The sequence below is a fragment of the Aulonocara sp. 'chitande type north' Nkhata Bay genome, linkage group LG6 (assembly GCF_057382095.1).
Source record: "Aulonocara sp. 'chitande type north' Nkhata Bay isolate Kocher_YH1m ecotype deep benthic linkage group LG6, A_spYH_male_GT1.1, whole genome shotgun sequence".
Lineage (NCBI taxonomy): Eukaryota > Metazoa > Chordata > Actinopteri > Cichliformes > Cichlidae > Aulonocara > Aulonocara sp. 'chitande type north' Nkhata Bay.
This window is the reverse complement of record NC_141349.1, coordinates 35,969,343-35,982,836: the sequence shown is the minus strand read 5'-3', so window position 1 is coordinate 35,982,836 and position 13,494 is coordinate 35,969,343. Positions and strand designations below refer to the sequence as shown.

General features: G+C 39.2%; 1 protein-coding gene across 1 annotated transcript; it reads right to left on the bottom strand.

The window, feature by feature from the left end:
- Positions 1 to 6,114: 6,114 nt before the first annotated feature.
- Positions 6,115 to 10,341, bottom strand: inab (internexin neuronal intermediate filament protein, alpha b). Its single transcript, XM_086296678.1, has 3 exons — positions 9,245 to 10,341; positions 8,616 to 8,740; positions 6,115 to 8,533 (listed from the first exon to the last, which is right to left on the bottom strand). Exons 1-3 carry the CDS (start codon positions 10,289 to 10,291, stop codon positions 8,260 to 8,262), a joined length of 1,446 nt encoding a protein of 481 aa, XP_086152804.1. The 5' UTR covers positions 10,292 to 10,341; the 3' UTR covers positions 6,115 to 8,259.
- Positions 10,342 to 13,494: the final 3,153 nt, after the last annotated feature.

Here is a 13,494-nt window from a genome sequence, read left to right as displayed (position 1 = left end):
GCATGTTTGAAGACTGCAAAGGCCTGTACTCTGTGGAGCATGGGAGATTTGTCAATAATTTGGCCTCTGGAGAAAGGTAATCTTTACTCTGCCAGCCTTCAGGCTCCACAGCGTTTCGTGGGGGGAGGAGAGTGTCCCTTTGTGTCCCTTTTATGTGTTTACCTCCTCCGTTGCACATCCCTACAAAACTGCGGAGACACTGTAAGGATTCATGTATATCTCATACAGTAATGTCCTTCTTAGTGTGATACCGGACAAGAAGACAACCTCAAAGCTGTTCTATCGTGTGGTAAAGAGAAAAACCACCTTATGATGTTTACTCTTTAAGTAGAGCTGCTGTATCACGGGAGTTTAAGATGCAAAACCCTCATTAAACAAGTCAAAGCCACAGTTACAGCTTCAGTTTTAATAAGTAAGAAATGTCTATTTGACCAGATCTGTAAGAAAGCTGCAATGAAAAGATTAAAATACAAACAAATCAATCTTATGAGAGCTTCCCAAGGTTACACAGTAATCCTTTCCCACATATCAAGACTTTAGAGGGAGCTGTGAAAGAAATAACTGAACTATTCAGTATTTTTTATTTGAATTTTGAGTCAAGTTATATATTAGGAAAACAAAAAGCTGGTTTAAAAAATAACTACTAGTAGTGTTTCTCTGCGTATCCCTCTGGTTTCCATAAGCACTGTACAGCAACTCAAACCTTCTATGCTGCCAATTGTATTTTACCAATAAGTTGACCATGTAATCCTTTGCATAAAACTCACTTTCAAGGGAGCATGAATGAGGAAATGATCTCAGATGCATCCAAGATATGTATCTCTAATGTGATTTGCCTTTATAATATGTAACTTCTACACAGAGATACAGTAATAGTGACATTTTATTAAGATATTCCTGATGTTCTGTTATTAATGGTGACCATAATATAGTCAGTCCTGTTTTTTTAAGTCCTCTGGATAGAGAGCCTGAAGATTAATGATAGAAATTTGCTCTTTCTGACCCTATTTCCACACCTGTTCAGCTGCAAAGGAAATCAATGCTCTCTGATGAGACCCAATTATGCAAAGCAAAGGCTATTATTAAACTACCTGATTTAATAAGTGCATCTTTTAATATTACCTCTGGAAATATGTTCATGGTTTTCTTTGCCTTTTCTTTTTGTTTCCTTTCTTTTTTTGAACCAGATTTAAAGAAGGCATTCAATATCCCGACTTTGATGATGTCATTTTAATATTTCATCACTATGGCTGAGAAACAAGAAAGAGGAAAAAAAACTAGAATACATTTCTGAGAAAATTTCATCTTTTATGAAAACTTTAAACCGATCAGACCATCTGAGTATATCTTTAAAGCTCCCGGATAAGTAAGAAAGAGAATTCTCAGCAACAGTCACTAAAAACGATTCATCTGAAACTGATCAGAGGCATCGTCCTCACTCGTGCTTTGAGCTTCTTATGATTAACTATTCCATTTGACACCCTCACTTCTCTGACTGATCTTATGGCTCGAGGATGGTCTTCTTAACATCAGGTTTACTTCATCTTTGTTGCATTTCTCTGCCTTTCTTTTTCTCTAAATGCTGTGTCATACACTGTAGGATAGATATTGAATGAAGCCCCTGTAAGGGCGCAGCTGCTCTATTATGGATTAGATGGCGGCAGCACATAGCTCTTACCTCATAAATAGCTGAGGGAACATTTTAGGACACTGGAACATTGTGCACACTCTTCAGAGATGTGCATTTGTCTAAAAATGTTGCAAATATACTCTTCTGTGTTATACAAGGCCAAAGAATGCAGATAATTAATTGCTTTGTACTTAGAATTGGTCCTTTGTGTGATGATTATGCAGGAAATGCAGTAAAGCAGCCCTAAAATGGTGCTGCCAGGAGAAGTATTATTTCTGAAATTGGCAACAATTTTATGAACATATTGATTTGATATTAATAGAAACCAGAGGATCATCATCGTAATTGTCGTAAGAAAGCAGTAAACAAAATCTCAGGATTTTCAAAAATATTCCTAAGTGGTTTCAAATTTCTGAAGGGCATACACATTTCTTATTTATTTATTTACTAGATGTATCTCCACAGTGACATTTTGTGCCTGAGGTGCATCCAGTGCAGCATCGGTAGCAGTCTGCAGAGCTTCAGTTCAGCTACTTATGATGCACACATCAGCTTCTCCAAGTACCTTCCTGCTCCTCCACCGCCTTTTGATCCAGCCACCTGAAAGCTAAAGATAGACAAATTTTACCATTTCATCTCAAGTTTTCCTGTCTTATCTGTGAAACCTTTTTTTCTCCTTATATCCTTTTAATCACTGAAGGAAGTGATGAATCACACCTGAAGAAAAGAGAAAGAGATTTCACATGAAAGGGTAGAAAGGAGAGTCTCGCGGTGTACTGCTTTTTATTGTGTGTTATTTTTGGCTGTTTGATAGACAACATCTTTCTAAAAAACAAAAACAAAAAAAAGGTAGGAAGGTTTGAATTTTGAAAAGCCGCTATGAAAATGTAATCGATCTTATTTGGTCTTGGTTTTGCATCTTTCTTTTATGTATATACATACATTATATAAAAAGAGATGTTGTAATTGCTTGATTTATTAGGCTTTCATAGAGTTGTATTTAATGTATAAATACCTTTACTGTCAGATATAGACACCAGCAATTATTCAGTACATCGTATATAATTTAAAAATGAGCCAGACAAAGGTAGAGTGGTGTTCAAAGGGGCGTGTCCTTGGAATATATTCAGCAAACAAGCACTAGTACTCTTGAAGATAAAGGATGCAAATCTTAAAATATATCATATATCAATATATCCTTATCCACCCTGTGTAAGACTGGCAACCTGTCCAGCATATACCCCACCTCTCACCCTACAGCAGCAGGGATAGGCTTACTTATATCCACTATCATCGGTTTCTTCAAAAGGTGAACAACTGTCCAGTCTATATACAAGAAGAAGTTAGTAATTTAGCCAGAATGTAGACTCTGTCACAGGTAGGTGTAAAATATAAACATTGATTGATATATATTTTAGGTTTTTTGATTACTGATTACCATTTTCTGATTACTGAAACAGACTTTGCACTTAATGTAATTATATGTCTCATGTTGAACAGTCCCAGTACCACTCATCCATCCTCACAGAAGCTGAAAGTGAGGTCAAAAAAAGCTTCGACGTTCCTCTTTGTTCAGGGAAAAACATTTTCCTTCACCCTGTCTGTCTGGCTGTCTGGCTCTGTTGGCTCTGTCTCTGCTATTATTAGCACAGACGAAGAGAGAGAGAACACACAGTCATGGCTTGGTTAACAGGGAGCACCACAGAATGATTCAGCACTTTGTGCCAGACTGGAAAATTGTTACATTTCACGCAAAATTGAAATATATCTCTCCACTGAACATTAAGTTGTTTAATTAATTGCTAATTAATGAATTAATTGTTGCTGACAGACAGTTTAGGATCACTCAATTGGTACCTACCTCAAGGATCCATTATCCTAAATGTGGTAAAATTATGCTCAAGAATTTGTTGATTTTCTTTGTCTTATTCACATTTTTTTTTAATTTGTTTTTCATCTGTATGCTCTTTGCCTCTATTCTGTCTAGACGAGAGGAATCCTGTCTCTCTGAGAGCGGTCACTCCCTAAGGCTGCAGGAGCACAGCAAGACACTAGCAACAAATTCCAAGGCAACAGCAGCACTAACTCAGATTAACACTTTGTTTACTGGTACAATAACTGGGATGTATGTGCATATCCACCATTTTTATTGAACGATAACCAATGCAATGACTGAGAAAAGACGGAGATTGTGAGTTTGCCGCTGAGTCTTCTTTTTGTGTTCACCTCACAAGAACAGATGATGTTACTGCGTTACCTGCGACACTAAACCATAAAACAAACAGTTCTGTCTGTACACATTGTAGCAGATGTATTTAGAAACTGTAAATAAATAGGTCAATGAAATGCTGGTCATTTTTGGTTTTCTGGATGTCTATTTCTGTGTGAAAGGTCACACGCATACAGACTTTAATATGCCTGCAGAGCTGACACCACAGCCCAGTGAAGAGGAATGGCTTTGATCCAGAGAAGCTGACAAACTGGTGAAATTTATGGGCAAAGCTCGCTTGCTGCACAGCCTGATTCTCATTTCCACCCCACACCACACCCCTGCAATCACCAGACAGTACATAAAACATGCCTCTCCCTCAGCACGGGCCCTTTTATTCTTCAAGATTGCAAAGATGAAGGCATGAATAAGAAGAGTTGCCACAGTCAGTGAGGGATCTATATGTATATATAATATTTAGTAATACTTCTCAAATTAAAAAATTCAGAGGGAGAGCCTAAAATGACTTTATATTAGAGGGTTGAATGATGAGTAGATGTGTGTAAAAGGATGTATGAGACATCTAGAGACATTTTTCAACACAGAGAAAGGGTTTATTCAAGGTAAATGGTCTGCATTTCATAGCATTATATTTAATAAGTGTTTTACAGTCTCATTCATTCATTCAGACAAAAACTCAACAGCACCATCTTACAGGCATTAGCATCATACGGAGCAGCTGGGAATCAAACTTTTTACCTTGCTCACAGCAACGTTCTTCACCACATGAGTTATGTAAGTGATAATGTTTTAATAAACAATGGCAACAATGTATTGTGTATTTTAAAACAAATAAAGAATTTGGACACAATCAGATGCTTCCCTGATTGTACTGCATGATGGATGAGAATGTAATCTTTCTGTGCCTAAACTTTTCACAGTTTAACTCTATGTATTACTGGTGTACCAGTGATGCCATAATAAAATGTAAGGAATCACTGGAGGAACTGTGTTTTTCTGTGTATTTTGGCTCAGTTTGTTGTATTTTATTACAATCAGTAAAACAAAGTTTAAACAGCACTGCAGGTATGGTAATATAAGCATGTGTTCAATCATTAAAAAATGACACACTTGAGAAATCAGCCAACTGCAATGCTTATAGATTGCAGTGGGAGTGCAGGCTCAACCTGCTCTCATAGCATTCAGCAGTAAATTTCAAATTAATCCCAGATCGGACGCAGTTTCCACAAGAATCCTTTACACAATAGAAGGTAGTACAATATTTCACATTCTTTTATAGCCTCGTAAAGCTCTTATGGTTTTTTTCTTTTTCTTTTTTGTGGCGGTTATGAAGTGGGGACAGGGTGGCTAAGGTGCATCTCAAAATAGAAAGTTGAAGCACTCCTGAAGTTTGAAGCAATCAGAGGGAGGGCTGTTTTGTAACAGGGCTTTTACAGTATTTCACCTCAGGACTTCCATTCAGCAGCATTGCAGAGGTATAAATCTTTGAAGAACTGCAATGTGCATCATGCATGCACACGCGGTGCTGAAGCTGTCCCGCACAATCAGTGCGCAAAAGGCAAGATGGGCTAATTAAGGACAATGCGTGAGGTCCAAAGACTCCAAGGTCAAAGGGTCTGGGTCTCTGTTTGTGTGAGTGTGTGGGGCAGGGATTGGGGGTTCAAGGGTCAATGCACAGTACAGCCTTAGGTAATCCATCATATCTCTGTGATGCACAGCTTCCTGGTCCTGGGCCTCTTAAAAGCTTCAAGGTGACATTGCTTTCCAGCCAGCCAGTCTTTTTTTCCCCTAGAGAAATATTTATAAAACAATACTGACCCTCAAAACTGATTTTCATCTGTCAGTCACTTGTTGTTTTGTTTTTTCCTCTGATTTCCTTTGTCTTGACCTGTGCAATGCCTTATTTGTTAGTTATTAAATTATTTGTTGATATATTTTGTATTAAATGCCTACATTTTAAGTGTAACTTGGACATAATTATAACATTTTTTCCCACTAAAAATGCTACGCAGAAAAAAAAATCTGACTTTCCATCAGGACTGTGTTTAAGAGCTTGTTATTGATCATAGATTAGGAAATATCCAGTTCATCAATAGGGTGCATAAACAGACACGAATGATGTGTGCATAGATGAATAATGACAACTATGTGAGTAGAAATATTTTGCGTTCAACTTTTGCATACCTTCCAGTAGGAAACCATTCCCCGTCATTTTAAAGAGACATAATGAAATCACATGCAGCCAAAATTATTTCAAGGTTTTATTGATATGGTGTCATACAGCAATACAATAATAATAATAGTAAAGAGTAAAGCATGTCAACTACATTCAATCCATATGCTTTTGTTGTCACTGCAGCTATGATAAACACTACGAAAGAGAATATAACGGTTAAACACCCCACTGAACAGAGTCGTATGCATCAAACACATGGTCAAAAGCTGCTGGTGTTTTAAGGCATTTTACATCCTACAGTATTTCTTTTACAGTATGGCTAAATATTGATTGTTGGTTTTGAATTGGTGATATACTGATCATCATTTTCCAGAGCATGTGCATTTAGAAAAGTTTGGCAGTGCTGCGAACGCAATATTTTTCTTTAGACATCCATGAAAGCTCTTTTGGTTTACAGTGTAAGGATAAAGGCTTGATATTTGCAACCACTAGCAACTCATTCAGTGTGTTTATAACTTCTTCTGTTTGACGCTATAATTCGTACAATTCATTATTCTACGAAAAAAAATCAAAATGCCCGGCTTGCAAACTTGCTGTTCTCACTCAACACATAATTCCAGTTATGATAGGCCACTGTGTAGAGACACAAACACACTTAGTACAGTACTATCAGTAGGTTTTGTTACCATTCTTAGTGTTAGTGCAGTTTGTCAGGGCATTATTCACCATGACCAGCAGCAAGAGAATAAAGATAGCTGTGTTAGAGTTGGCAGTGCACGAGCAGAGAAAACAAGCTGCAAGTCTCTTAAGCTACTGAAGGATTTCTAGTGGTGAGGTCACACTACAACAGACATTTTATCCAGTCATGGCCACAGTTAAAAAAAAAAAAAAAAAAAAGTTGAGACGTTCTAAACACATCATGGCATGGCACGCTTCAACTAAATCATTAGAGTTTTGTCAACACTGTTTTCTTCAGGGTGACTGATATGGTATTAATTCTTGGGTTGTGCTTCATGGGAAATGTTGTTATGCAGCTGATGTGTAAAATTTATCACACCTCAATCGCTGGATCATTGTGAAACTCGTGCATTTGTGCTACAGCATAATTTATAATTCAGTCTTCAACTGACTTTATAAAAGACTCTTTTATTATGTTTGCTCCATTCTCTAAAGTCTCAAATCTAACCTAAAGGCCTAACAAACACATGTCTAATGCAGTCATTAAAAGGTGTTGTGCATGATGATGCGCGACATAGTCGGCAGTTTTAACTTCATACAACAAAAATGTGTTGAATGAGTAATTTGCTGATGAATTCCATGCAAGCATGACATCTTCGTACACCATGCACATTATGCCTGAATAATATATTTTTGTCTTTGTCCTAAGTCTTGATCTTACTCAAAGAGCTACATTAATATATTGTTGTTAGTGAAACTTTTCCAGGAATTCGAAAAGGGTCGGTGCTCGACTCCTTCAGCCGTTTGGGTTGTGCTCAAATCCCTTGCAATGAAAAGAGAACTGTCTGTGCAAACATTTGATTTTAGGAGGATATTCTTTGCACTAAAAAGGCTCAAAATGTTGGCTCAGTAAGACATTATCATTTAATATTGTTCATCTTATTAATTATTGTTATTATTGTTAGCTGGTTTCTTATGTAGACCGTGTGCTTACTTACTAAAGAGAAATCATTATATTCCTATTGTGGGTAGAGACCCATACCAGCTGATGTGTTTTAGATCTTTTTGGCATAGTGTGGAATGTGTTGAGAATAATTCACAGTTTGTGGAAGAAATGCACAACCGGAGTTGTTATTATCTACTGTGTGTCCGTACATATTGATTAGTGAGAAAGACCAGTAGAATAATGTACTGTGAAAGACCATACTCCTGTAAGAGATGCTACCTAAGTGCTTGATATTGTTTGAAGCTGAGAACAAGAGAGAACAAGAGAGAACAGATGTACTGGACTTTTGCATGATGTGTCGGTTATAATAGCGGTATAATGGATTTCCCTTGATGGGGGGAACACCTGTGGGGGTCAAAGGGGACAAGGACACCAACATAAAACAAACCTGTAGATCCTGCACTCTAATCACATCCAACACACACTAGCTCAGATATGAAAGACAATCTTACTATGCTTTTGGGATGGGGGATGAAGAGGTATGGGTTTGCAAGGCAAAGGGAAGATTTAGGGGTCAACACCAGGCTTACAGTAGGCTCTTAGTTTTTCTGATTGGTGGGAATGTCGTCTTGCTGCTTCTCCATCTTCTTGGTGGTGACTACTGTCTCCTCATAAACTTCACGCTGGGACATCTTCCCACCGGATTTGCTCTCCAGCTGCTCGTCATCCTTTCCCTCCTTCTTGGAGCTCTTGCCAGAGCTTGTGTAAATGCGGGTCTGGTAGCTGTAGCCCTGCCCAGGTCCAGCACTTATGGAGGGACTGGGATAGGTGATGCCTGTCCCGATGCGGGTCTCCTCTCCCTCCAGTAGTTTCCTGCAGAAATGGTCATAAAAAGGTGTTAGAGGAAGACATTATATAATGAGAGAGGCAAGTGGTGAGGTGTCAAGAAACATACCTGTATGCTGCAATTTCTATGTCCAGTGCCATCTTGACATTAAGCAGATCCTGATACTCCCTCAAGTGACGAGCCATCTCACTCTTTGTGGTCCTCAGCTCATTCTCCAGCTCTGCCATGCTTTCCTGAGCAGAAAATTAAAAATGAAAGTAGGCCAGAATTACATATTTTAAAAGGTGAAGACAATGTGTGTGACTACATGTCTTGCAGCAGACAGACAAAGACCTCTGTCAATCCCATTATTAAAATGGGCATGGTGTAGGCTAGAATTTGAGAAATGTATTAATAAATAGTAAATATTTTATTTTTAGTAAGAAGCTCTGGATCGAGCGTTTTCTTGTTTTAAAGTCGTTTGTTTTGTTGTTTTTTTTTCTTAGAGCATTGACAGTGGGCGTTGTCAGATGCAGCTGAGCGCGCTATCCCGAAGGAACTAGTTTCAGCACCACGGACAGAGCCCGGCAAAAAACGGTTGTCCCGATCTTATTCTTGCGGTATTGTCACTAAACACTACACACATAGTAGACTATCAATTTAAATGAAACTTTTACGAGACTGCTATTTAACAGCCGAATATCATTGCAGGAGAAACCCGATGATAAGCGTAAAAAAAAAAAGTAAAACAGAATTACCTGATAGTTTCCAATCTCCATATTGTGTCTGTCCTCCATCTCCCGAAGCTGCTTTTCCAGAGATTCGTTGGTTCCTCTCAGACTCTCGATCTCGATAGTCTTGGACTGCAGCTGCCTCCTGAACTCGTTCACTTCCTCCCTGCCGGCGCGGATGGCCTCGTTACTACGGTTAGCCTGCTCGGAAAGATCTGCAAACTTGCTCTTGTACCACTCCTCGGCGGACTGCAGGTTCTTTGAAGCCATGGACTCGTACTGGCTGCGAATCTCTTTGAGGGCGGAGGTGAGATCCGGCTTGGACACCTCCATTTCAACAGACACCTGTGCAGCCTGGATCATATCCGTCAGTTCGGCCACCTCCTCCTCATGCACCTTCCTGAGGAAGTTGATCTCGTCCAGGAGGGATTCCACTTTCTTCTCTAAGTCCAGGCGCACCATGGTAGCATCATCCACATCTTTTTTGAAAGCCTTGAGGGTGGCCTCCGCCTCCTCTCGGGCGCGGAACTCCTCTTCATATTTCCCCCTGAGCTTCTGCAGGTCGTCCTCAATATTATCCCTCTCGATCATCAGCTGGGACTTCTCCCCGTTCAGTTCGTCGAGCTGGGAGCGCAGTTCGCGGATCTCTTGCTGATAGAGCTCTGCCAGCCTGGACGGCTCGGTATGACGCTGTCGCAGAGCAGTCAACTCTGTTTCCAGCACTTTGTTGTGCTGCTCCAAGTTGCGCACTTTCTCGATGAACATTGCAAAGCGGTCATTAAGACCTTGCATTTGTTCCTTTTCATTAGTGCGGATGATTTTAAACTCATTGTTGAGGACGCTACTCTGTGTCAGGTCGAAGGACTCCACTGGCATAGGAGAGAAGGAGCGGCCAGACTTTCTGCTGAAAGAGCCCAGGGACGAAACGTTGCTTCGGGATAGGGAGGAGGACCGGTACCCTCCGCGAGAGGCCACGTTCATCACCGTGCGCGATGGAGAGGATGCATAACGGGGAGAATCCCCGAAAATCCTCCGGTAGGAGGAGGAGGAAAAGACTTCAGATCCGTAGCTCATCTTCGCTTGTGTGGAGACAGAGCAGAGCAGTGGGCGCGTCTCCTTTATATAGGGGTGTCGACCCAATCACTAATTAATGCCCAACGGTAACATCCGGACTTAGTTTGTTCCAGATGCGTCAGGCAGTCCACTGTGCATATGCGAATGAACAGAAATCACTCCTGTAAACTAGATTTTTCGTTGATAGGTATATTCTAAATATGACATCACTCCAGATGTGCACGGTTTACTCTTTTTTTTTTTTTTCTTTCAGCAAATGGAACTGTCCTTTTTGGCGCAGTGGTGATGTATCCGCGTCTGATCGCTTGTTGCTTATTTAAAACAAACAGCTAACAACATGTAACAAATGTTCCGTATAAGACATCCTTTAGCAACAGTTTCCTGCAGCCCATCTTCAGCGTTTTTGTTGCTGAGAAAAATCTCTGAAAACGGAATTTCATCTAATCCGCTCCAGTCTACAAATTCTATGCTGTTTTTAATTAACGCAGAATGACGATGACGGTGCAGTTTACTTGCAAACTTACTTACTTGCAGTGCAGCCAGGTAACATCCGTAAAACACTCTTCCCCAAACCACAGTACTGACGTCATACAACACATCTGCTTGCAGTTTCCAAATAGCATCTATTTAAATAATATGACCCATTATTTTAACGCAGATCAAGAGCGAGCCCTGCGTTTTTCTTGTGTTAAACATGCGTATAACACAATGAGAAATTTGTATTTGAAAATAAATATGTTATGCATAAAATGTAGCAGGCTGCACGAAATATAATTAGAGTTAGATTTCCAAGAAAACTGTTTTAAATAATATCCAGGGTTACTCGGACTGGTTGATTGTTATTTGTTCTGTTTGGTAAAGTGTGTATATATAAAGCCTGGTCAAACAGGATCCGACTGACAGGCCTTTGCTGCCCTCTGCTGTCAAATAGCGTTACATTGCAAGCAAACTGGACTACCGAACCGTATTAACTGCCACAGTGTTTTTATTCTAGTGTGTTTAAAAATTTTAGTGCGGCACATTCACAGTGGTGTTATTATCGTGATTTGTGGCAGAGCAAGATCATTATAAGAATGATTTATAAATAGGGCCTAGTTAAATGTGTTCATTTTGGTATTATACTCTTATCATGGACCTAAGGTTTTGTTGTTTGAACTTTGAATTCCAGTTTGCTATTAAGAATTCTTTTGTTTAGTGTTTTTAGTTGAATGACTTGACTTTAAGGTGTGTCTAGTAATGCATCTGTCCTTAGTCTTAAGTTGCACAGTATGGGGTAATGGCAAGAAAGAACAGTGAAATAAAAAGTAGAAATTTACATTTAGAACAAGGGAAGAGCAAGTAATCCTCATCAGATTGAGAATAAATCTCACTAGATTAATGGTACTCCAACTGGCTATTGAGCAAGTACTAATTTCATATAGTTGGTACAAAGAAGCATGAAGAGAGATGGGGGTAGTCATGCAAGGATTAGGTTTCGGGATATCAATATTAGCGATGTGCTCATGTGTGGGGACTCAACAGTGGGAGGAAACTACTATTTAGGTAGGGACATGTCTCCATTTTGAGCTTTAGAAATATATATATTTATATGCACTTCTCTGATCTATTAATCTAAGGTGTTTGGAAAGAAAAGCGACTGGACTTCTTTATGTTTCTTGAAGATGTTTCACCTCAAATCCAAGAAGCTTCTTCAGTTCTAAGACCAAATGGTGGAGAGTCCCAAGTATTTAAGCCCTAGTGAGATACCTGGGACTTTCCACCATTTATGTGTTTATATGTATTAGCAAAGTTATTGCTAAGGTCTGAGATAATGCATAGCTGTAACTTTGATAATACATATAAACACATATTGTTGTGAGCAGTAATTAAGGCTTAACAGATTAGACAGCTTCTCTTTTTTAATATTATTAGAAACTGTTCACAGTAAAGGTCCAGTTAACTGGGAAGGGACACTGGCTCACTGTTGATGGTATCTTAGTTTTGAACATTACACAGAGCATTACACTGCAGGCATTTAACTTTACTAATTATAGCCATGGACTCTAAATCAAAACATCCTGGATTTGCTCACTTAGGACACCACATTAAATTATTATGACATTTAATAGCAAGAGTATATATGTATTGCAGGTACTTCTGCAGTGACATTCCAAGAGGAAAAAGATTGGCAAATCTGACTGCAGTATGACAGTTAGATGGATAAATATCCAAGAACAAGTCAACAAACAAAACATAAGACGGGATGGAAAAGAAATATAAAATGCATACATTAAAAATATGCATCAAAATAATGGAAAGATGATCAAAACCATGAAAAGTTTCCTGCGTGACCATTTAATAATCTGATTGTACTGGGAGCAAATGATTAGCCTACTTCTAATCTTTATTATGCTATAGGGTGAGTCTACAGGCAGAACAGTGAACTCTGAACAGTGACATTTCAGATACCCATAGCTGCATTTGTGATATCCATTTGTGATTTCACATATCTACATTTTAGTCATTACCAATCATAATTTTAATACGAGATATCACAAATGAAAAAAAATTATATCTGTTATGACTGTGCAAAACTGTCATATCCCAAACAAGATGTAATTAGTGCTTGTGTTGTTCCTAAAACAAGTGACTTTCAGATTGAATTTACTTTCTGTATTCTGTTTTACTACTTTTAACCTCTTAACACTCATCAGGTCACTTGAGTGTCATCTAGGGTTAGGGACAGGGTTTGAACTGTGTTAACATCCTTCATTTTAGACCCCTGTTTTTCCATCCATCCCCATCCATTTTCTGCTGCTTAACCATGCCTAGATTGACAAGACAGTAGTTTAAGCAGAGAAGCCCAGACCTCCTTCTGCATGGCCACCACCACCACATACAGCTCATCTGAGGGACACAAAGGTGTTCTCAACCTACCTGACAAATATATTCTCACCAGCATATCCTGGGTTTACCTGGGAACACCCTTCTGTTAGGACATGCCTGGAACACCTCACTTAGTACATGCTTAGGACACATGTTAGTCATGTGCATGAATCACCTAAGCTGGGTCTTTCCACTATATCGCCATCTTATCATGATGGAAGGATTTGTGTGCCCTAGTAAGTTATGTTGTCAGGGTATTTGCCTGTGTGGGGTCTCAGGTAAATTGGTCCTTGCTGAGGGGCCAGATGACGAAGAACTCACAATACCCCTATGAAGAA